This window comes from Simochromis diagramma, unplaced genomic scaffold (genome assembly GCF_900408965.1).
Source record: "Simochromis diagramma unplaced genomic scaffold, fSimDia1.1 OVJJ01000344.1, whole genome shotgun sequence".
In the NCBI taxonomy this organism is placed as follows: Eukaryota; Metazoa; Chordata; class Actinopteri; order Cichliformes; family Cichlidae; genus Simochromis; species Simochromis diagramma.
In genome coordinates, this window is record NW_024387375.1 from 11,736,062 (window position 1) to 11,760,914 (window position 24,853).

General features: G+C 41.0%; 1 protein-coding gene across 3 annotated transcripts in view; it reads left to right on the top strand.

The window, feature by feature from the left end:
• The window catches only part of ets1 (v-ets avian erythroblastosis virus E26 oncogene homolog 1), a 35,295-nt gene extending 15,450 nt beyond the window's left edge, over nucleotides 1–19,845 (top strand). Inside the window, exons 4-10 of one of the 3 annotated variants that reach the window (XM_040008666.1) lie at nucleotides 8,848–8,967; nucleotides 9,544–9,744; nucleotides 10,029–10,106; nucleotides 10,632–10,832; nucleotides 12,493–12,753; nucleotides 16,377–16,495; nucleotides 16,676–19,845. In XM_040008666.1, coding sequence (XP_039864600.1) covers nucleotides 8,848–8,967; nucleotides 9,544–9,744; nucleotides 10,029–10,106; nucleotides 10,632–10,832; nucleotides 12,493–12,753; nucleotides 16,377–16,495; nucleotides 16,676–16,891 — 1,196 coding nt within the window. In that variant the 3' untranslated portion in view covers nucleotides 16,892–19,845. Of the gene's footprint in view, nucleotides 1–8,847; nucleotides 8,968–9,543; nucleotides 9,745–10,028; nucleotides 10,107–10,583; nucleotides 10,833–12,492; nucleotides 12,754–16,376; nucleotides 16,496–16,675 lie in introns of all 3 variants that reach the window. The other 2 variants (XM_040008665.1, XM_040008667.1) reach the window with 2 other exon arrangements.
• The last annotated feature ends 5,008 nt before the right edge of the window (nucleotides 19,846–24,853 follow it).

Genomic DNA, 24,853 nt, shown 5'->3' on the forward strand with positions numbered 1-24,853 from the left:
TCATTCGCGCAGAGGTAAACCCAAAATAACACTGCTTACTTCACTGTTACGGGATTCACTTCGAAGCACCCCAAGCTTACTTTGTTGTGACCCAGCCGGTGGGGTTGTTGTTGCTGAAAGCACTCTCTAGCCAGGAGGAAACTTCTACAGAGACTAATTTGAAAGATAGTGTAGAACATTACCTCACCAGGCGTATTGTAGTACATTTGAGAAACATTTATTATGGCTGCCCAGTGATGGATTTAATATTCAACAGAGTTAATTATTTACAATACAGTTTTTAGACCTGAATGAGCAGTCCCTGTTTTGTTTATGTCTCTGCCAGGCCTGAAGGTCGAGGTTCAGTGAAAGACAGGAATGTTTTGTGAATATGCCCTGCTGGGTGGTATGCATAGAAGCATAGAAATAGCTTTGGCAAGGTTCAGGTTTATCTGATCAAAAATGCTGCACTTTGTTGTAACTGGCAGTTCTGACGTTTCTTCCGAGAGACCTTATATGGCATCCAAATCCACACTTTAAAAAAGGCAGCAGACGCACAAGCACATACAGGCCATGGCAAAAACAGTAGACTCATAGAAGGACTTCACCTACTTTCTCTTTCATGGTTCCTCTCATGTTGGTGCACTGTGGAGAGGAGTAGTAGCTTGAGTCAGGAAAGAGGGAGTTACATAAGTTTTTTTTTCTTTCTTTAGTGCGTTTGTGACAGCACTGCTTGAGTAGCACAGTGTAATATATGCCAGTGTTTGAGTGTGCGTGGCTGGCTAGCAGCTGTACAAACACTGTTTGGGTGATCTGTGCTTCTCTTGATGTGGTCTGTCAATGAACTGGGCCAAACAGAGCAAACGGGTCAGTTTTTCTTCTGATGTCTGGCGTGTCGAACAATCTAGTTTGTGAGATCAAAACTTTAGTCCAATCTCACCTACTTAACATGAGGTTTCATTTGAATGGGATTCGACTGTCCCTAGAGGGCAACAGATACCAGTTTGCTCAATGGGACTCCCTGTGACAATTTGGCTTTCACAATGACTCTTTCTTTCTTTCTTTCTTTTCTTTCTTTCTTTCTTTCTTTCTTTCTTTCTTTCTTTCCAGTGTTGCACAGTGGTGCCACTTTGTTTCATTAAATGGGTTATTCCCGCATCCAGTCAGCCAACCATTCACTGGTTCCTACATCTGTTGCGTTGCCCATAGAAACATAAAACCGTTATTGTGCGTGGGTCTTTCTTGATGCTTCCCTCGTGACTACACACCTTAATATTTGCTTATAAAGCTTAGTCATAAAAAAGGCGTGCTAGCTCCACAGACAGCAGTCGACTAAATAATAAGCATATGGTGAGTAAGGGGTTGAGGAGCTACCAAGGTGTGGCCAATGAGGCTACAGTAAATGGCTATAAAAGCAAAAGAGATCACAAAGGCTAGAATGCCTTTCTCGCAGCTTCTCATTTTATTTGCATTACATAAAAACACCGACAACCAAAGCAAAGGTGAGAGGAACAGAAAGCATTAACAAGCATTTTTTGTTACTCTTTTCAGTCATTCACCCACCCACTGACTCAATTCCTCCACTAGCATTCTTCCCCCCTCCTTTCCCTTTCTCCCTCTGTTTCCATGTCTTTCTGTTGGCCACATGAGTTTCTCTCATGCCCTTGATGTGGTATATACTGTAGTGAGTTCCCGGTGAATGCACTTTGTCCCATCCCCAGTCATTCCTAGTTTGTAATCCCTGAGTCATGGGACTAGACGCCTGCTACACCACACGCCACTGGCTATGCGCCGGTGTTGATTAGCTTACAGCTATCACAGTCCTCTGCCCCTCATTACTAGTATGACGAGGAACCCTGACTAGCTTTTCAGTGTCCAGAAAGGCCTTCAACAACTGCCCACGGATCTCTACATTGTCGTGAAAATCTTTTTTTTTCACAGAGTTTCTGTTTTATATTTCCACATTTAGTAGCTGTGTTTCCTATAATAAAATGGAAACTTGGCCGGTTTAGGAACACGCCTGCTTTGGGGATCAGTCCACTGTCTTTAAAGGTAGTCGGTTTGTTTCAGTGCAGATGTTCGGCTGTCCACAATGAAGTCGGATAACTTATTTTGCTCAGCGTGTGCTCCACATTGTGCTCACTTTCTTCTCTTTTGTCTATGCTTTCTTTTACAACACCTGTTTTCGGAGTTGGTGTGCATAGCATGCTGCTTTTGTAATCAGGTGAGCAAATGGGGCACAGCCACCGAGTGTGCCCGTATCAGACCCACAGCGTCAGATGTATGTAGATCGACCAGCCCGCCAAAGCAACAGATGACAGAGAAGGGTGGTGTTTGCTTGGCGTTTAAGTTTGATTCTGCGATGCCTGTAATGAGCGACACAGTCAAATGGAAGACATATGTCCAGAGTGTGTGTTTTATGGGCTGTGTTAGTTAGAGTACTTTTTTTTGTATTAAACATTTCATCACCATCATTCTGTCATAGAAATTGGGAGTGTAGACCATTGTTATTTTTGCTTCACGTAAGTTCTTATTGCAGACACTTCTTTGTTGCTCTGCAACGTGTATTTGTGTTATGTGTGGTTTCAAGGTAACTGTGACCACATTTTGAATCACCAGCAGGAATTTTACAAGATCTGGTCATTGCTTTAATCATGACCAGTCACATTGTCAAATGAAGCAGCACGATATCCCCGTACGTCCAGTCATCCTTTGACTAAATGAGTCACACCCTGTCTATGTATGCTTGTCTATGTGAGTGTGTGTTTAAGAGAGAGAACTAAAGAGAGTGAGATAAGACATTTTGAGCACCAGTTTACACAACTGCAACGTTAGTCTCATGTTTTTTGAAATCACTTCCATCTCGTATTGCAAAACCCTGAGTTGTAATTTTCCAGCTATCAAAATCCTAGTTTAAATCTTTCAATCAGTACAGTCAGCCAAACCTGAGAAGTTTCACAGCATCGTGAAAAGCGTGCATATCTTTATAAAAAAGATAAAGGAAGAAAGATGTGGCCAGATGTTTTACGCTCCTATTAGCTGTGGAGCTGACACGGAGCCCAAAATAGAAGAGCGATTCATCTTCTTGAGCTGAGACCATTTTGCCACTCAGACCGCGAGTCATTTTTGGTCGCATTAGAGGAAAACAAGAAAGCTGTGAGAAGCACATTGGCGATTGTAAAACAGAGGTGGAATGCGAGGCATGCAACATGAAAACATGGCGGTCTTGGGAGAATTTATTTATGAAGTATCCATCTGCCACCCAAAGTTCGCCGTCTAACAAGCAACAGTCTTTTTATATGTGTATATGTATGATGTCTAATTGGACCCAACCGTTACAAGCATACATGTTGCAAACCGTAAGCATGGTTGTGTTGCAGACGGCTCCATCCAAGTGTGTGAACGTGCATCTTTATACTGTCCCACATGAATCGTGCATGTATCAGGAACCCGATTGCGGAATGTATCAGTTTGGACTAAAAATGGGGCAGGCACCATGTTTTGTGGAAAAAATGCAACACAGAAAGTAAACTGTTTGTCAGATATGTCGTGTGTTTGGTTTAACGCCTAAACAGTTCCTCCAGAGCATCCCATGTCTGTTTATAACAGCAATGGAGCCTGGACATGGCTAGGCTAGCGCCACCTGCACTCTGGACTGTAGCACTTCCCTGTCAACCCCCCCTTTTTCTCCCCACTATGCACTGATGCATAAAACAAGATGAACTGATCTTATTGGACTAAGTAAGTAAAAACAGACCTTTTCACACTGTTAAAGACAGACCAGTGCAGCTTTTAGTCAGTTAAAGTTGCAGCAAGGAGCCAAATCCTGCTGAAAGCTCTTTATTTTTTTATTTTTATTTTTCTAGGACAGAATTTCTAACAAGCTTTTAGCAAAAAAAAAAGAAAAAAAGAAAAATAATGTTAAGTGTCTCTTGGTGATGGCGTGGATCAAAGTGAATGTCATATCAAGCACCGAGGCCATAGCATAAACAGTAGCGTTAATGCACTTTCACATCATGGGCTAATATGATTTCAGAGAAGGAGGGAGTGGAGGAAAGAAAGACAGAAAGGCAGCTATGGGGTATTAGTCTGACTTATTGTCTGCTTCAGTAGCCAGTGTGTCTGTGGTGGTGATGATCCTGGGCAACTCTATTTTCATGGCCAAAGACAGATGTCAGCAATACTAGGCTTGTCCCGTACAGCAGCTTTACACCACCACAGGCTTGTGTTTCAGGAGGGCAGCCAGAAGGCAGTGGTGAAGATCTAAGAATAAAACTAGTTATTCAGCACTGCTGCCTGTGATGGTGGGATTGTACTGGTTTGCGCGTGGGAGGACTTCAGCCTGACGTTGTCCTGCTTCGAAGCATGCTAAGGTCTGCTGCCGGTCTGGCCGGCTTCATCGCCTTGCATACACTTCAATTCCTGGTTTCTTGGCATTGAGATGGAAATTTAAACAGTCTGGCTGACTGAACAAGCAGCCCTCTTAAAACCAGACCGCCACCCCGTTCTTCTCCTTTTGCTCCACTGCAGCCTTCAGTCACCACTTTATCACTCTGTGGTGCTGAATGGGTCCCCTTCATACCAGCCGAGTTTATGACCCTGCTTTTGCAGACCGAGGGTCTAGATATGTATCTCCATCAAAGGCGTTCTCAGATACCGCTGTCACCTCTGGTCAGCTGTGGGCTGGTCTGCCTTGAAGAACTAATTATAAGCTCTTAACTATTAACCAGGAGCTCCTGTTTTTTTTTCCCTCACAGCTTGCCGTAATCCTGTTTAATATGTACGTGTGGTGCATGTAGGGATAATCAAGAAGGGTATAAGCCCATAGTGGTTGTTATGAAATGTTTTAACCCTCACCCGAACCCTCAATTCACCTCACCTCCCACAGGAAGTGGCAACTCAGCCACAGGAAATGGACTTATGCAGATCTTTATAAAGACGTCCCCCCCCCCCAATGTGCTAAGATGTGCGCATAGCGGGATACCCAAATTGCCACAATCTGATATAAATAAACGGCTATGCAGTCCTAAGTACTGGCTCCTTACTATTGACAAAGGCTATCAAAAGCCCAGCTTTGATTTACCCTTTCAGATCTTGTCCTTATTTTTTTATTCACAGTCCAATCTTGCTTCCTCACACCAACACACACCCACTCATAAACTATAGGCCTATTTATAGCTCAATCGCATGATAGAAAGCATATTGTCCCTTATTTGTTGGGTCTGGTTGCCTGCTCTGTTGTATCATTGCATCATTCGGAGCAGAGGCAGCAGTCCAGGCTTTATGAATGAACTGACTCTCCGCCAGAGGCTGGGAGATGGCACCGATCCCACTGTGATGTCATGCCACAGACAAGGAGAAGAGAGGGAGCTTTATGAAACCTCCCATTCATTGGTTTCGCTCTCTCTCGCTCTTTTTTTTTTTTTTTTTTTTTTTGCCCACCCCTCACCCAACTCAGTCACCCATCACCCACCCAAGATGCTTTCTTGCTATCTTCCCCAGCCCTGTCCCGCCCTGCCCATCCGTGCCTATTCCAGCCCAATAGACTTTGGCCCTGGCTGTGAAAATCCCAATTTCACACCCACGCTCTGGCGCACAGGCAAAGACGGCCACTAATTTGGTGTGTATGTGTATATGTGTGTTTATGTGAGTCACTTTAACAGCCTAAGGTGCCAAAGAAGTACCTCTGTCTAAAGTTGGGTTGGGCCTTGCTCACAAGGGCAGAGCAGTAAAGGTGGAACAGCCTCGGCGAGAACCCCTGGGGGAAATATCGTCGTCGCACTCAGCAGCTTGTCCATTACTCATTTCATGGCAAGAGGAGAGTGGCTAATCAATACCTTTTACTGTAATCTAGACTAAACATCAGTCTCAATTCGTCAGTGATTCTTAGCATAGATGAACTTAATATGGTTTTTACCTCATTAGTAAAATTGGTTTCATTTTGTACTTTTTGCTGCAGAAGCTCTTTTTCTTTTTTCTCTTCTTTTAAGTCAGATACTTGTCAGTGAAATGCCATAATGTTGCCTGTGATTTACATCCATTCCCACATTTCACGAGCTAAGTGGATGGGACTCATTTTGCGGACAGACCCACACAGTCTAATGTGGAAAGTGATGACTAGTGGATGCTCTAGCTCTCAGTACATACTGACCGTTCTCTATCTAATGGGGCTCGCAGGCATTGAAATCGTATCAGGACTTCATCATTTACTCGAGACTGTCTAGATCCAAGCTCGCCTCTCTCGCTAATGGATGCACATTGTACATTAGCACTGCCGCAGATAACTTTCATATGGATCATTCACCATGGAGACTTCTCTATTATCACTTCACTGTTACGTTTAGCGTTCTCCTTTCAGCCTTGCTGAACATTCTGCATCATGTTTTTAGGAGATCAGCTCAGATCAAAAAGAAAAATTTACAACAAAGGAGTGTATGTACACAAAACACACTATTTGACTGTCACCTGACAGTCAACCTTCTTCTTTTTTTTAAATTGTGTTTGTGGTTTGAATTAGAGCCTGAGCAGGATTTCAAGAAGTATTAAAACAACCCAAAATGATATGCTTTGTAGACGGGGTTCACATTTTTCTTTTTACTCTCTCTAGTGTCTAATGTTAGTTCTCATGCACTGTAGTGTTAAGTGTCTTTGATGGAAGATTTAGTGCTAAAGTGGGTTCAAGTCTGTGTGGGCAAGTACGCGCTGCGGATGGGTTGATAAAAGCGGTGTGGAGGGAGGGGTGTAAGCGGTTTGAAAGTGCAGACAAACTCCACTTGAGCCAGCTTAAATAAACTGCCACATTTTGCCTTTGCTTTCACATCAAAGCACAGACTGTCTGAGCCCCGGTCACATCTCAGTTTGCAGCCATTTGCAACATGTACCTCTCTGCATTACCAACACTACTTAAAAGCAAAACGAGCTCAGTAGAAACTTAGACAACCTTGCAGTCTTTTTTTTTTTTTGTCAAATAGAGAAACCAGCTTTATTTTGATGTGTGAGCCATGTCTGACAGTAGTTAAACAGGGTTTTTGTGTGAGACTGTAAAACAATGGCTGTTCTCAACTCTTCAACCTTTTACCTTCACTTCTGACTGAAATGGTTACATTCTGTTTGTTCAGACTATATTATTACAGCCCAAATTGAATCACAGGAAGAAGCAAAGAGCTCCTCTGTCTTCTTTCTCCAGTCTGCTGCAAAAAAAGCTTGAGAGGGGGAAGAAAAGGGGGAAAAAAAACGACCTAAAGACCGAAAAAACAGAAACTGGGAAACCTAATTTTACAAACAGCCAGACAGACATTGGTTACATGGGCGAAGTAGGGATGGGGGGGGGTAAGCTGCTGTGCATTCCAGACAAGGTCGCGACGTCAGTGGTGAAAACAAGCATGAACTGTATGTTGCTCTAGTATACTGCTGGCAGATAAAACCACCAGCCGGTGGAGATGCCAGAACATCTGGGTTTGACACATGGCGGTGCTGCAAGTGTGACACACCCACTCCTCACAGCTTGTTTGCCCTGAAGAGAAGCCTTTCTGTGATCTAGGATTAATGATTTGAAATTGCATGTAATGGACAAAGAAAAAAATGATCTAAAGAAATAGACTCACCGGTGAAATCAAGACCTGGCTGACTCTTTGATTTTTTTACGTGTTTGCATGTTAACCTACTTGAGACCTGAGCTGACCTGTTGTGTTTTTAAGTTTTGCCGTATGCACGTTGCCCCCCCCAAAGTTGATTACACAAGATAGTGACATTAAGCTTTACTGCACAGTAACAGATAATAACAGATGTAATTGTGTGCTGTGCAAATGTGTGTGGACGGTTTGGAGATTTAAACGATAAGATATGCCCTAACTGAAACTCTAGGTTCTTTTTTTGTGGCTGTTTACAAGTTATTTGTTGAGCCTAGGTTGCTGTTTTTTTTTTTTTTTTTTTTTTTTTTTTTTAACTAGTCTGTTTTTATATTAGAGGCCAGAGGGTCTTTCCCCTTCTCTCCTCCTCATCATATCCTCTGTTTTGCCCCCCTATCGCCATACTTCTGCAGCCCAGTAAATCTAATTAGATGAGTGCGAGTCATCAGGCACTGTTTAAAGCCATCAAAGGGAGCTCTGTGTCCCACTGGTTGCCCACTGGCTGTGAGCCGAGAACAGTAACCCTAGTGTGTAACTGAATCCCCTCGAGACGGGCCACCCCCGACTTTCCAAGTCACTCGCCAGCAGCCGCGGTGACATCATCACCTCATCCCTTGACCCTTGACCTGTGAGAATGCTTGACCCCGTGCTGGGTCCTGTGACAGTAGGCCCACTGTGTCGGGGCGACGTGGTAGGAGGGCTAGCAGAGGTCATAGTGTCGCTGATGGGCAGCACTGGCCACTGACCACTCTCCCACCCAGGATGTACAGGTAGAAGATAATAAATGTGGGGTTTACCAACACAGTATACACACAGTGACATGGCTCTCCCTTACTTTTTAAACCGGTGCGAGCCAAAGCTGTGACAGTCCTTGTTTCAATAGATTGGAGCCGATATGGAGACAGTGTCTGTCTAGACGGAATGTAATTGTTGAACCATGTTGTTGATCACGGTAGATATAAATGTTTGCTTTGTTTGTGTGGACGTGGATGCACGCGCACGTAACTGTGTCAATGTCTAACCGAAGCGCACATTCACAGGACTCTTCCCGCCGCCTCTTTGTCTCAATTAAATTTTCCATTCAGCGAGCTTTATCGGCATGAAATGTAATACAGGATGCACTGCCGCAGCCTCAGTTGTCAATAGGAGTGAAAGGAGCATGTAATATTAGTCATTTGGATTTCAAGTCTAACAGATGCTGGTGTTACTCAAAATAAATATTCTTCTTTGTGATTTGCAGATCCCGAGTGTGGAGATGTCCCCCTGCTAACTCCAGGAAGTAAAGAGATGATGTCCCAGGCTTTGAAGGCTACCTTTAGTGGCTTCACAAAGGAACAGCAGCGACTGGGTATTCCCAAAGGTAAGACTGCCAGCTGCTTTTTGCTGTCATTAGTTCCTGTTAATGTTTTCATTTGAAAACTCAAATTGCAGCACCAGCCCTCTAAGAATACCTCAGTGTGTCACATATCAGGCGCACACATCTGCAGTTCTTTCACATTTCGGCTTTCTTCAGAGGATTCTGAGAAAGCACCTCTTAGAAAGACTGACTGAAAAGGAAACGCCCAGTTGTTCCAGAAATGGCGTTGCATTATATATATTCAGTCCAGGCAGACTGACTGACTGCAACATCCCAAGAATTGAGACACAGAGACAGACAGCAAAGAGATGGCATTGAAAACTGAAGCAATTACAGCAACCCATGTGATCTGCAAATTATGATTTTTTTAGCTTTTCATTACAACTGTGGTTTACAGTCACTTCAGCTTCCCACTTTGCTGTTGGTTATTAAGTGAAAGTTGGCTCCAGCTCAGACTGCAAAAAATGAGAATCTGTCCTGTCGTATCATTCACAAGCTGACCTGAATATTTGAGTAAATGTGTCTGGATGGTGTTGTCGACGTTTAACAGTAACTGCCACTCTTTGCAATCCTGTGCAGATCCTAGACTGTGGACAGAAAAGCACGTGGCTGAGTGGCTAACGTGGACCGTGAACGAATTCAGTCTGAAGAACGTCGATTTCGACAAGTTTGGCATCAACGGAGCCAGCCTGTGTGCGATGGGGAAGGAGCGATTCTTGGACTTGGCGCCTGACTTTGTGGGCGACATCCTTTGGGAGCATTTGGAAATGCTTCAAAAAGGTAACGGCGTAAGATGGTTATCCTCTGATTATCAGATGAGTTTAAGAGATTTAAAAGTCTCAGTTTTGTGATGCGAGTCAATAAGAAAGCTCTCACCACACAGGCTGACATCACTGCTTACTCCAGTTTAGGACTGTTGGTATTTGCTCTTGTAACAGGAGCCAAACAGGAAGACACGATTTAGCTCAGGTCATTAATTTTTGATAGAGCAGGATGCAGTTACACGATACATAAAATCAATGATGAGGTCACTGATTCTCATTCTCCATCTATTTTTCATGAAGAGGATACAAAGCATTACCCCATGAATGGACTCAACTCTAACTTCCAGGAATCCCGCTTTACCTCAGACTACTTTGTCAGTAAGTATTCATCACAGTCAATCTAATAGCATAAGAAAACAAATATTAAAATATGAAAGGGAATCCAAATAGAGGAAGTAGATAAGGTGGTTCAGTGTGGTAAGTAGGTTAGCGTTAGCAAATAATCCCCCCACGCACATTTTTTTTCTTGGATTTATTTCCTAGATATAGATCCTCAGTACATCTTTGCAGCTGTAGATGAATAGTGACCACATGTACAGTGGCATCACTGTGAATTTTTTGCTGAGTTTAGCTCCAATCAATATGTCTTGCTGAAAATCTACAAGATTGTTCCCGTGTGCTCAGGGCTATATTTTCTTTTGGACTATTCACGTGCCGAGAACTTTGGTGGCGGCTCAGCACAAGAGGGATAATGACTCCACTCCTTTTAAGATCGATCTTCCTCCTCTGTGTTGCTCCTTGCTTGCCTTCCTTCTCTGCTTTCTATCTACACTCATTTCCCTTTGTTTGCTCCAGGCTATGGTGTTGAGCACGCTCAGTGTGTCCCTCCTTCTGAATACTCAGAGCCCGGCTTCATCACAGAGTCCTACCAGACACTTCATCCCATCAGCTCAGAAGAACTGCTGACCCTCAAATATGAGAGTGAATACCCTGCTGCGGTCATCCTGCGGGACACGGCCCTCAACGGCATGCCGGGAGACTACTTTTCTGTCAAGCAAGAGGTGGTGTCACCTGACAACATGTGCGTGGGACGCCTCAGCAGAGGTGAGCGATCGTACAATGCATAAGTACGTGGCTGAGATTTGAGGAGACATTAAAGAATGTGGGACTAGCTTTGCAGTGAAAATGTGGTGCATTTACATTTTACTCAGAAGGTTTGCTCTAATTACCTGCTTACCACATGCACTTGCTGGAGTTTGTCTGAATGCATGTAAAAGTTGAAGGTTTCTATGGGTGTCTGCCTGCGTGTGATTGTGCTGAAGCTACCAGAATCTTGTCATGCCACATCAGTGTGCAAGTATTAGAAGAGAAGAAAAGCAGGCCTTCTGGTTGGCTTGTGGTTCAAGCAAACCCGACTTGTACACTCTAGACTGGGTTGGGGAAAAAAAAACTCTATTGTTTTTGTCAGAGCAATACACGAACCAAAGCCACAATGTGTTCTGTTCTTGCCGCATGTCCCTTATGTAAAACAGTTCAAGTGGTGTAACCTTCAAAAAAAAAAAGGTATTTTTTTTCTCTTTCTTGTTTTTCTTGGCCTCCTTTCTTCGGCGCAACCTTAGGGTTCTGGGTAAGGAGATAGAGGTGTCATCCTCAGTTAGCAAGCGTGGGGTTTTCTCATGAAACTGTTTGCTTTTCTGAATGCTCGAGCTTGTTTTCTCTCCCAGCAATAGTTTACAGAGGAATTAGCGGTATGATTTAGACTGTTACCCATAAAGCTAGGGTTTTTCTTCTCCCAAATCCCCAGCTGTATAAATTATTAGCAAGTGCCATGTAAACCATACGAGTCCTCCATCCAGTGCTTTAAGCATTTGCCTGCAAGGCTTGAGATCCAATCCCCATGCATCACACATACCAAGTGTTTGCGCATTGAACTGTGCTCTCCCGACGTGGGAAAGTATCTTGCAGCACAATTGATATCCACATGTGGCTCCAATTTTACCAGTTGAAGATTTCAGCATCAATAGCGGCATGGCATTATCTGTCATTTGTTAATGGCTTACCACTGAAAGACTCCTCTTATCGTCATCAAGGCCAAAAATAGCGGGGCAATTTCTGTGAATGTCTTCCATTTAAAATCAAACCCAAATGCTGGTTGTGAAAGTGAAATGAGGTGTGAAATGGAGGGACGTGGCACTGTACAGAGCAATAAGCTATAGCTTAGTGAGGAGCAAAACAATTTACTTCTAAGGTGTGGCTAATGTCCCTTTTGTCAAATCTCAGCGAGGTTTTCGCAATTAATTCAGAGTTATTTGCTATTGTTCAAGTTTCGCCATCCGACAGTTTTGGAGGTAGTAGTGATTTGTCATAGAATCTATCTGTGTCATATAGCGAGTGCACTTATTTCTTTTCCATCGGTTCAACTTTGGCTCTTACCGAAAGTCCAAAGTCACTTTCCATCAGGCTGTGGTAGACTTGGTTCATCTTGGGATGACTAAAAAAACATAGCCTGTGTGTGACTGTGACAAATTGAATGATGCTATAAAACTGAGTAATCATTAATGTGCAATGCCAACATCAATGCAACATTGATGGGAATCATCTTAAGATTTTTGCCATCATCAAACTACAATTTTAATATCATATAGCTTGTCCACAAACAGTGTCAGAGTTTGAAATCACAGTAATGTGAGTTTAGAGTTTTTACCTACATAACAATGGCTTTCTTGCCAATTTTTAATTTTTTTTTTCGCACTTTCCCTTCCAGGTAAGCTTGGTGGCCAGGACTCGTTTGAGAGCATTGAAAGCTATGAGAGCTGCGACCGACTGACCCAGTCCTGGAGCAGCCAGTCTTCATTTAGCAGCCTGCAGCGGGTACCGTCTTATGACAGCTTTGACTCAGAAGACTACCCCGCTGCCTTGCATGGCCACAAGCCCAAGGGCACCTTTAAAGACTATGTGAGGGAGCGCTCAGACCTCAGCAAGGACAAACCCGTCATCCCAGCAGCAGCACTGGCAGGATACACAGGTAAGATGTCTAGAAATCACACTTTATATTTATATGCAGTCATTACAGTAAAAGAGTAATATTGGTCTATATGTATTTTTTCTGATCGCGTGCATGCAAACGGTAGACGTTTATGGAAAACCAGTCCGATTGCTGATTTCTGTGAATATAATTTTAATATAAACACTTCTGTAGGGCACAAAATGCAGTGTATAATGTGGTGTAACAAACTTGTTGATGCTCTGCAAAAGTGCCAAATCTTGTGGTGCCTGAATGCAACACTTTTAGACCAAAGAAGGGAAAAAAAGCACACCTTTTACCCAGGCAACCCAAGTTATGCACATCACAGGAAATAAAACAGATTTTACTCACGCCTCCTTTTACTTCACTTCTTTTTCTCTCGCTTTTTTTTTCTCTTCTTCTTTTCTGTCTTCTCATCTACCTTCTTCTTATCGGCAGCCCGCATCTCAACCTATTTTTTCCAGGTCGTCCTAGCAACGCTCGTGAAACTTAGAAATTATGCCTGCCCCTGCACATAACACCAGAGCAGAGTAAAATTATCTCTTCATCTCATGAGGCATCTTCTCACTCGTGCATGCTGAAAAAGCTGCTTTATGTATGTTCTTCAAGTTCAGTAAGATGGAGAGATATTTTAAAGGCTCTTGTGCAGCAAATGCACTATTTTAGCATCTGGCATGACTTTTGGTTTCAAAAGGGTGCAAAAAAAAGAAACCCAACTGCTGCTGTTGCTACTTCTTAACCGTTTATCGGCACTGAGCCATAAATACAACTTTTAAGTTAATATGAATCAAGAAAGATGACATAAATAGCTCTGTTTTTTTGGCCTCAAGTTAGCTGTCTTTTAATGTCAATTGCCATACAAACATACGAAGAGAAAAGTCAAATCCCTGCAAAGGGGTTTAATTCAAGTTATTCTAGTTTAAAGCTGAACTGTAAACACAGCTGAACACTGACACAGTTGAACGCTGATGCTGAATCGACTCTTCACAGAGTGTTTGGGACTTTTTCGGTCTTGTTTAAATTACAGTCACATGGCAGTAAGACTGCCAGTATTGGAAAAAGGGGGAAATCCAAGCATATTTTCCAACGTCACAAACAATGCATACATCAGATCTCTGCAGAGTGCCCCAAAGTTGGTATGCACAAGTTAATTGGTCAGCTGTATGGTCATTAGTTCAAGAGCCACTTTTAGAACAATAAGTCATTTATGAAATGTTGGAACGATATAGTTATGAATTTATAACCAAATGGATTAGACCAAGGCACAGAGCATCTCTAGAATGATCTAAATCTGTTTTCTCCCTGCACGCTAAACCAGCAGAGGCAACGCAAACTGGCTGCAAGCAGTCACGGCGTAAACATATTATAAACGAGTCATAGTTGCATAGTTTCATAATCCGTCTTTTTATGTACTGCATGTTTCAACTCCAAATTGTGTACTTGTAAGGAAAGCATGGCAGCTGCTTTCAGCCTAATGTGAGAAGAGACTTGTTTTGACTATGAAACTATAACCATGAAGGTAATAATGCCACAACACTCCAGTTTTTAAGACAAAAAACAACAACAACCAAAAACTTCTAACTGCCGCTCTGGACCCTGCTATTTTAAAGAGTAGTGCAAAGAGAGTTGTGGTCTTTCAAAGATGGAAGCATTTTTGTGTTTGCCCATGTGCATGTGTGGGTGGGTGAATAAAAACAGAAGAAGGAAAAAAAAGGATCGGGGGAGCAAGAGAGAGAAAGAGACCTCTATCTGGAAAAAAGAAATCCCTCAAAATAAAGAAACAACCTCTTGTACAATTCCAAAACAGTGTTTATGACAGCTCGACAGCTTGCTCTTGCTCGACTTCCTGTTTAAGTCACGGGGTGACAGGTGACACTTGTAACGAGGACAGGGGACCTGATAAGGCTGCAGGGAGATAAGGCTCCAGTTGCCATCTGCGTGGTTTCCTGCGACAATTCATCATTTACACCTCTGTCTGCAATAACATCAGGCCACCTTACAACATAGCGAACTCTCATTTTGGCTCATGATATTTCGCTCTCTGTCTCACTATTGCATGTATTTGCTCGTACACACAGAGGGCTTTTGCATTGCAAAGTTGTAAAAAATAGTAATTTGCCAGTCAATATTAGCCGGTCTCGCCTTTAAAAATTTTTATCCACACCTTTGAATTATCGTCCTTTAAATAGCCATATAGGTTTTAGACTCATATTGCCATGGATTCAGTACTTAACGTTATGAAGACGAGCCCCAACCTTATGCTTGTTCAGTGAGGCCCATCGTGAAAAGATTTTAACATATTTTAAAAAGGGTTGCCTACACTGTGGCGTGAAAGCACGAGGTTCTGGTATTACCCTTATGTGGGCTCACAGTTACTGCAGCAGGAACACGAGTCAAAGCTTTCTGTATGAGTGACACCCGATGTTGCAGAGCCATTTATTTTCCAAACTCGGAATGGCTGCTGTCATGCACCTTCTTCTTCAGTCCCTGCGAGGCCTTAGAGGGCTCTAAATTTCGAGTTGTTCAACCCACACGTCTGTTTCCCTGAACGCTTTTGTTTTTGTTACAAAAAGGCTACGTTTGGTTTTCTGAGGCACTCGAGAGAGGTGACTTTTGCTTAGCTCCAGTTTTGCTTAGGCGGTGTGCTGCACTGGCAGGTGTGATTTCAACACGCAAGCCTCAAAAGTGGGTGGGTTCATGTGTATGCTGAAAAAAAAACAAACAAAAAAAAAAAACCACACGATCAAAGTGCACTGCAGTGAATCTAGTTCAGAGACAAAACCAGGCTTTTTTTTTTTATCGCCTTTGTTCTGCTTTCCCTCCTTTTTTTTTTCCATGAACTCTAATAAACTTTTTGCTCTGACATTGAAATGATGTTTTATTAGTTTATTCATTTAATGTTACTCTTGGAAAAATGCACCCTCTTAACTTTGCATTGAACTTGGCAACTGCTCTCTTTCTTAAAACAGACTCTATTCAAGTACAGTAGATGTGCTGCTGAAGCCTAAATGCAGCCCTTCTTATTTTTAAAATAGTGATTTCATCAGTGTGGAACTCTTGCAGACACAGACTCTCACTCTAAATTCACATACTGCACAGGGCAACTGGCAGACAAGGGAATACATGATGAATGGGACTTCTGTGCTTGGGACGACATTTAGTTCCACTGCTGTACTTCAGTCTGACCCAGATTAGAAGCTTTACTTTGTTCCTCTTTTCAAATTAAGTGAATAATTTGCATGAATATGTAACACTTTTCATATATAGCATAAGTACTTAGTGCTTCTTCTGGCCGTGACTTTTATCACAGACAAGACATTGTACAGACAGCGCTGTTCCTCAACGCATTCTGCATAGCACATGCACTGACGGGAATATATCTCCTAGATTCGGCGTATTGTTATGTGAAATATACTAGTTTAATTCGATAAAATGTTAAGCAGACTATGGGACTTGGGAGCATTTTCCAACAACAGGAGATCTTTTGCTCTGAACTTAGCCTCACCTCAATCAATCCCCACAGCAACTGGCATCTGCACAAACAACAATGTGTCCTCTCAGTGTATGTAGCTCTTCTTCTTAAACGAACACCTTCTCCCCTTCCACCCCCATCTGCTCTGCAGGCAGTGGCCCCATCCAGCTGTGGCAGTTTCTTCTGGAGCTACTGACCGACAAGTCTTGCCAGTCCTTCATCAGCTGGACAGGCGACGGCTGGGAGTTCAAGCTTTCTGACCCAGATGAGGTGAGAGGTTGCGACCCCACTGGTCATCTAGCACACGTGCTGGGAGGTCTTAAGTAGTTAGCCAGATGAACAAGATGGCTGCTTGTTCCATGTAGCTCAATTAATTGCAAGTTTCAACAAAAGTATGTATTCTAATGTTTCTGGCACATCTTGACAGGCTTGTTCACTGTGCTTTTTCAGGTTGCTCGAAGGTGGGGCAAAAGAAAAAACAAGCCTAAGATGAATTATGAGAAGCTGAGCCGTGGCCTGCGTTACTACTATGACAAGAATATCATCCACAAGACATCTGGGAAACGCTATGTCTACCGCTTTGTCTGTGACTTGAAAAGCCTGCTGGGGTACACTCCCGAGGAGCTGCATGCAATGTTGGATGTAAAGCCTGATACGGACGAGTGAATCAGATATGAAAGAAAAAAAAGGAAGTGAAGACAAAAAGTTAAGGAGCCACTTGGACTGAGGCTCATAAAGTGGTCTTAACTGTTTAATAGAATTGGTAAACCAATTATTTTGGGGACCAAAAATGTTTTGTTTTGGTTTTTGGGTTTTTTTTGCTGTTTTTTTTAAATGAATAACTGTGGTCTATGTCAACTTTGAGCTCCTGTCTCTCAGACCATAATTTTAAAACCGAAGGCAGAAGCCTAAAACCTGTATTCTTACCCTGTTGCATTTGAGGTGCGTGTGTGTGCACGCATGTGTGTATGTGTGTATGAGTGACTTATACTGGTGTCATTTAGCAGCTCAAAGCAGACAAAGCGTTACCGGGTAGATTTCAGGTTCTGTTCTGACTAAGTAGCAAAGTGGGGGAGAACTGAGAGAGAGAGAGAGAGAGACAATAAAAATGTTGGGCTAAACGAAGCGGAAAGTTCCTGCTAAGAAAACGGTTGCCAAAAAAACCTGAACTGAACTGAGGAAGGTATAATCTCATACTTGCATACATGCTTACTGTTTTTCTCTTTGGCAGTGACAGACTTTTTTCAGCTAGGACCAAAAAAAAAAACAAAAGGAAAAAAAAAGTGTCTGGTATAAATTGCTGTTTACGCTTGTGCCACCATACTAATGCCGATTTCTCAAAACAGTCGCTGTACATCTTCCGGATAAGTGTTGTAAAGGGTATTTTTTCACATTGTTCTCAGTGACGGTATTACAGTGGAACCAAACATTAGATGCCAAGTTTTACTCGTCTGTTCTCAAGGAGCTTGCAACTGAAATGTGCTGATGCGTTATCAGACAACACTATAGACACTGGCCCCTTGCTTTGTAGAGTGTGAAGACCTGGTGAGGTTACTCATAGCAAGAGTGTCTGAAAGACAACTGAAAGTAGCCGTTGCTTTTGAAACTGACACGTTCACCTTTATGTACATGTTTGCCACCTCGTTAGAGACGCATATTGTGACTGAAAGTCGTGCATTTTTTTTTTTTTTTTTGCATATACCACCAGTATTAGCAAACTGTAGACAATCTTATATGGGGAAATTCAGGAGTAAGAGGAGCTGTTTCATGTGCAGATTAGATGCATAATTTCATTTCACTGCCCATGTAAGCTTACTTTTAGACACGCTTTCATATTAATTGCCTAGAGAGTAAAATTGCAAGTTGGTTTGCTGATGTTATCTTGCATAATTCTCTTTCAAATGTGTTGTACGTTTTGGCCATAAGGAAGGGTAGTATAGTGTGAAGGTGCAGTGTAGGAAAGCAGGTCAGGTAATAGGAAAACTGACTATAAATGTTGACTATAGAGAATCTGAAACTTTAGAGGATAGATGAAGGTGATGGGTGATGTGGATAATGTAGGTGATCTCTCGTGATGTCTGATGAAGACAGGTTGATACAAGTGATGCAAGTTAACTTGCTTGAGAAATATAGGACGGATGGCAGAGGCTTCCATTTCAATTTTACATTCTTTTGCAACTTATCTACATTCAGTTCAGAAATGAATGACTGGTTACAAGCAAATTGGCAACAGTTTCCTCCCAAACAGTGGGAACAGTGGCTGTACACTAGCCTTATGGGAAATGCCAAAGTTGAGTATTATATTAGAATACAATGTTATTGTTTACAGTAGCTGAAAGTTACCCATATGGATGAAAATAGCTTCTGAGATGTCTATTTGTACAGATTCTGTTTCATAATGCTTTACTGAGACCCAGATTACACAAATAAGCAAAAGACAAAGCAGGAATAATAACCAAAGCCCATGTGAGGTCTTTGGCCACGGTGCACCCACAACGTTAGAAGATGGGGACCAGAAACCTCTCACGTATTCGTGAAATGTCGTCTTTTATCTTTTGTTAATATGTCAGAAAGCACACAGCTTAAGGACAAAGAGTAACGTCTTTGCTGATGTTTTTTTTTTTTTTTTTTTTTTTAATTTTTGATTTTGGATACCGGCTGAGTTTAGGTAAGAGATGATGTATACGTTCATACTGTGTAACTGGTAACAAGCTTGTCCATTGTTATTCAGCACTGGCTTAGTGTTTCCTTATCCAAGATAAAGAATTGGAAGTTAAACAGTTGGGTCAGTAATAAGCTGCACTGTATGTTCATTCCTTTATTGCATATGTTGACGCCAGTGTTTTGAAAATCTTCTTTCTCTCTTTTTTTTCTTTTTTCTTTGGTATTGTTCAGGTATTTTTCTGATGTCAGTGTTCTGTATTAAAGTGAGCTTAAAAGACTTATTTTTTATCTGTTTGTATTAAAAAAATGTTTTCTTTTTTCCTCCCAACACAAACGTCATAATGTTAGTATGGTTGGCTTCATAAGATCAATGTGCTCGGAGAAAACATTTCTGTTACCTAAAATGTTAATATTTTGACATTTACTTTGTCAGGAAATTATACTGTTGTTAAATGTCAGAGTCTACAGTCTACTGCAGGTCTTATGTATTAATGAAACCTAGTCAGGCAAGTGTACACCTAACAATATTTTGTGGCATATGCATATCTCGGAATGGATTCAGAAGGAAAACTTGTTATTTTGGATGTTGTTTTTTTGTATATTTTATAGTGTCTTTGTATTTTTGTTATGAGATCATTTTTATTGTATTTAGTTCACAAGCATTTGAATATTTTTCAATAATTTATATTTTATAAAAGACGAGATGCAGACAGCTGGTGCTTTCATGGGAATTTAAAGGTAGCGCAGGACAAAATAATGTAGCTAATTTCTTTTTGTTTTTGTTTTTGAATTCATTTTTTATATAGAAAATAGACCTGTCTGCTAGAGGTAAAAAAGGCTGATGCTGGCCCATCAATGATTTCTGCTGGAAAGGTTTTATAAACTGTAGCTTCTATTTCCAAAATGTACTTAATGTACTTCAAAATGTTATAAAATATATGTGAAGAAAGATTTTATCACTGCGTGTGGTGTTTTTATTGTGAAAGTTCACATGAAAGGTTAACCATCTGCCTACCTAGTGATTTTCTTCACTTTTCTATATAGTTTAAATATAGATTTTGGTCACAGTTCAATGAGAGTATCGATGGGAAATGTAGGGATTACATGCCATTATTGAAAATAAAATATATGGAAATATTGTATGTATATAAGTAACGTGCTTTGATTTGCAGAGTCTCTTTACAGCTCCCTATATTCATAGTTTGGCTTCAATACTGTTCTTGAACAGCAAACAACAACTAAATGATGAAATTTAATCATAGTGTTATTAATATTGCTGTTTGCATTTCCAGATATTGTGCTATTGTCACTGTGATAATACAGCACAATAACTGGGCAGTAAAATAACAGCCCTAGTTTAGAGTTTTCACTCATCTGCAGATCACTTTGTAAAATATGAAGTGAAATTAAGAGAAACTATTAATCATGTCAAAGTACATACCCCACACACTTTATCAAGTACAATTATTGAACTGCTTGTTAAAGTGAACATCTAATTAACCAATCACATTGCAGCAACTCAGTGTATTCAGGCGTGTAGAAATGGTCAAGATGACCTGCTGAAGTTCCAACTGAGCATCAGAATGGAGAAGAAAGGTGATTTAAGTGACTTTGAATGAAACATGTAACAGGCGGACTGGTCTAAGTTTTCAGAAAATGCTGATCTGCTGGGGTTTTCCCTGCACAACCATCTCAGGGCTTTTCTAAAGAACGGTGAAAATGAATCCTTCAAATTGTTCAGAAAACATCAAATAACCACTGTTTATAACCAAGGCATGCAGAAGAATATCTTTCAATGCATAATATACTGTAACTTGAAGCATATGAGCTAGAGCAGCAGAAGACCACACTGGGTGCCACTTGTGTCAAATAAGAACAAGAAACTAAGGTTACAACTCACATAAGCTCAATAAAATAGCACACAGTAGAAGACTGGAAAAGCGTCGGCTGTTCTGATGAATTTATTCCTGCTGCGACATTTGTATGGTAGCATCACAACTTGGCATTAACAGCATAATAATGTGGATCAATCTCACCTCAAATGTTCAGGGTGCTGGCAGTGTAATGGTATGGGGGATATTTTCCTGGCACACTTTAGGCACCAGCTGAGCATTATTTAAACACCTCAACCTACCTGAGTGTTGCTGCTGAGCATGTCTATCCCTTTATGACCACATTTTGCTCATTTTCTGGTGGCTGCTTCATGGTATCTCACAAAGCTTAAATAATCTCAAACTGCTTTCTTTTAAGATGACAGTGAGTTCACTGCATTCAAATGGCCAACACAATCATCCAATCAATCCAGTAGAGCACCTCTGGGATGTAGTAGAACAGGGGATTCACATCATGGATGTGCAGCCAACAAATCCACAGCTGTGTGATGCTATCATATCAATATGGACCAAAGTCTCTGAGGGATGTCTCCAGCACTTTGTTGAATCTATGCCATGAAGAGTTCAGCCAGTTCTGAAGGCAAATAGGGGTATCGAAGTCTCCAAAAAGCGTATGTCTGATGTGTTTATTAATGTATAGTTTTGATTTACTAATGAAGACAAACAAAAAAGATGCGCAGAAAAATTGCTTGAGTAAAGACCTGATTCTGTAATAACCTCAAGGTCATAGTGGTACAAATTTGTCAAACACATTCATCCTTTGTACATATTGCTGTGGTGCTTCAAAGGAGGCGTATCGTTTCCCTTTGAAATACATTCCGTCCATAGTGTGTCTGAGTTTTAACAATTGTGCTTCGTGCACACTGATGAGGTGACATAAAAATGAAACCAACACACTGAGGCTCATTCAACCCTTCTAATAAATTCCACTCTAGATAAAAAACATGCAAAGCTGTTGCCTGCTGCCCACAGCTGTTTGGCTCCACTATAACAAGCTAAAGTTACAAAAATAATCATTATTGTTATTTTTATTATTTCAGGGAGTTTAAATGTATTTATTTAGACAAGTATATTTTATATTGACAGTTGTACTCCTTACAATAGACTGCCATGTAAAAAAAAAAAAAAGTAAAGTGATAAGATTCATGATATGATAGAGCTGTCTTCTGACAAAATTAGACCCATATTCTTCTCTTGGATCAGTGTTTTGTGTTCTTGGCAGAGGACAAGCTGAGGTTACGCAGGTGGGTCTTCTCTTCTTCCACCTCCCTCTCTCTGACTGGGCTGGTGATCCAAAGCAGACACATTCACGAGGCAGCTTTTTAAAATACTTCACCAGACAGTGCATGTTCCAAGAGACCTGGAACGAAATCCAAATCATTATGATACTACTCATACCCACCTCTTCCTCATCCAGAGACACAAAGCTGGCTCACGCAGACACGGTACTCTTCTTTCTCCCCTTTTGTGCCGTATTCAAAGAAACCTTCCACTGATTTAAGCAGTGTCTCAAGGTGAGAAACAGAAAACTGAGACAGAAAAGGAAGAGGCGACCTGTCTTCAAAGTGAGAAGTGTAACACCTGTCAGTCTCGGAAGAATATTAGATCATTTCTCCATTTTTTGAGGTTCTAAAGTAACTTGCAATTAATTGTCGAGCCATTTTGTGTTCAGACGAAGGCTATTGCTTCATCATTACATTTACAAATGTATGAATAATAACGACTGCAATATATGCAAATGCAATGTATGTATTATCTAAAATCTGTAACATGCCAACTGGTTAAATTACAAGATTTGTGTTTGATTTAAAGTAGTACACATCTAAATGCAAGACACACACACACACAAAACAGTGAGAGATTAGACAGTTAAAGGGCTTACTTACTCATCAATAGCCATATTCAGTATTTTCTAAAATATTTTAGGATTACTTGCAGAGACATATGTGACACTTATACATGGAAATTTAAATACATACACACAATGTGCCCTTTGCCTTGGATCAAGGAGCAGCATAGCATCTAAATGTAATTACAGGCAGAATAGTTGCTGCGCCAGATTACAGAATCAATTTCAACAAATCCTAAATAACAAGCATGTGACAGATGTTGCAATGTTGTCTGGTCCCTAAGTAACATAGTAATTTTTAATAGATTAAGTAAATCACCCTTTGGCTCATTTAATCAGTCAAACTCCTCAGAGTTTGTGAATGGAACTAGAACAAGTTGTGGTGACGCTATAGTATTTGTACTCTATCAGTTTTTCGTATTAGACTACATGAATACACAGTTAGAACATCTAAATGAACTGTGAAGAAAGCAGTAGAACTGGAACAACCATAAATCCAACACTGGAAGGCAAAGCGTGTGTCTACATGTTATTATATGTCATATAATATGGAATATATAATATGTCACTCAACATATTATTGTAGGGTCTTTATCTCAAAATATAAAGTGCCTTAAACTGATTGTTATTGTAAACTGAACTCCAAAATCTTTTCCAACTTTTAATTTCTTCTGTAGCTCAATCTTTAATGTTAATGACCTAAAATTCTGCTGTGGATAGAACATAACTACATCTATCTTCACTGCCCAACATTATATCCCCTTCGTTGAAACAGAATCCCTGTGACGCACGAGACAACAGCTCAGTGGTTCCATTACGCAGCTTTGAAATACAACCAATGTGTCCCTGTGGGTCCTTATGGCCCAAAAGAAAAAAAAAACTGTTATCAGAGGACAAATTCATGTCCTATTGCCCTTCAAAGTTGTGCTGTCTTGTGTTACTATAGCATGCAGGCACTAACATAAACAGACATAAAACCATTGTCTAAAAAAGACCCTGCTAAACGATTATGGAGGTTTGCCATTTCATAGAGACTACTGACTACTAAAATAGACTATCATGGAAAAGTGAAGGTGATTTTTAATTACACTTCAAGTTATTGTTTTTTTTTTTAATACATATATCTCAAATATTTTCCAAAATCAAGCAACAAAGTTTTATACAGAAATGTTTACCTTGTGAAAAGGTGTGTTGATTTATGCATTGATTTATTGATGCTCCTTTACAACAAATTACTGCATCAGTGTGGTGTGTTATGGAGGTGTTACTGCTAAGGTGTTACTGAAGTTGCTTTCATAGTGGCTTTCATCTACCTCTTGACAGTTCAGGCCAGGTTAGTTGGGTCAAACACAGTAATAACATGGTTAACAAAACAATGCTAAAAAAGGAAATCTGCATCTCCGTAAAGCTTGTCAGCAGATGGAAGCACGAGTTAATCTAAAATCTACTTGTAGATGACAATGTTGACTTTGGACATGATAAAACACTGCAAACTGACACCGCAGGTCATTGCAATGCAATTCACCACAGAATGCAGCAACTTCACACTGGACTTCAAACACCTTGGATTCTGTGACTTTCCTCTCCTCTTCTAGACTGTATGGCCTTGATTTCCAAATTATGAAATGCAAACTTTATCTTTATGTGGAAAGAGACACTTCTCGTGGCTTTGGTTGAGGAGTGGCTTAACATTAGGAATGCAAGAGTAGCCTTGATGTACTCAAACCAGCTTAGTGCACTCTTTGTGAAGCTCTCCCAAATTTTTGAAATAACTTTTTGAGACAATGTGTACCTTTTGCTACCACACTTTCCTGTCCACTAAACTTTCCATTAATATACTTCAGTACAGCACTCTACCACCAGCCAGCCTTTTCAGCTATCATTTTTATGGCTTAACCTTCTTGTGGAGGCTGTTGATAACTATCATCTGGACAGCTGTCAGATCAGAGTCTTCCCATGATTGAGGGTGTGTGTAATGAACTGGACTCAGAGATACAGTTTTTGCTAGTAAATCATGCTGAATCCTACACACTTGGCCTTTAACCTTAGTATGGAATATATCAGACAAAACATAATGGATTAATTTGCCCAAAGTTAACAACAATGAGGATACAACAGATTTTCTAATAACACCAGAATAGCTTCACTGCACCCTGGTATGAACTGCCCAAGTCTCTGGAGCTACTAGAAATATCACCCATCAGTCTTTTAAAAAACATTTCC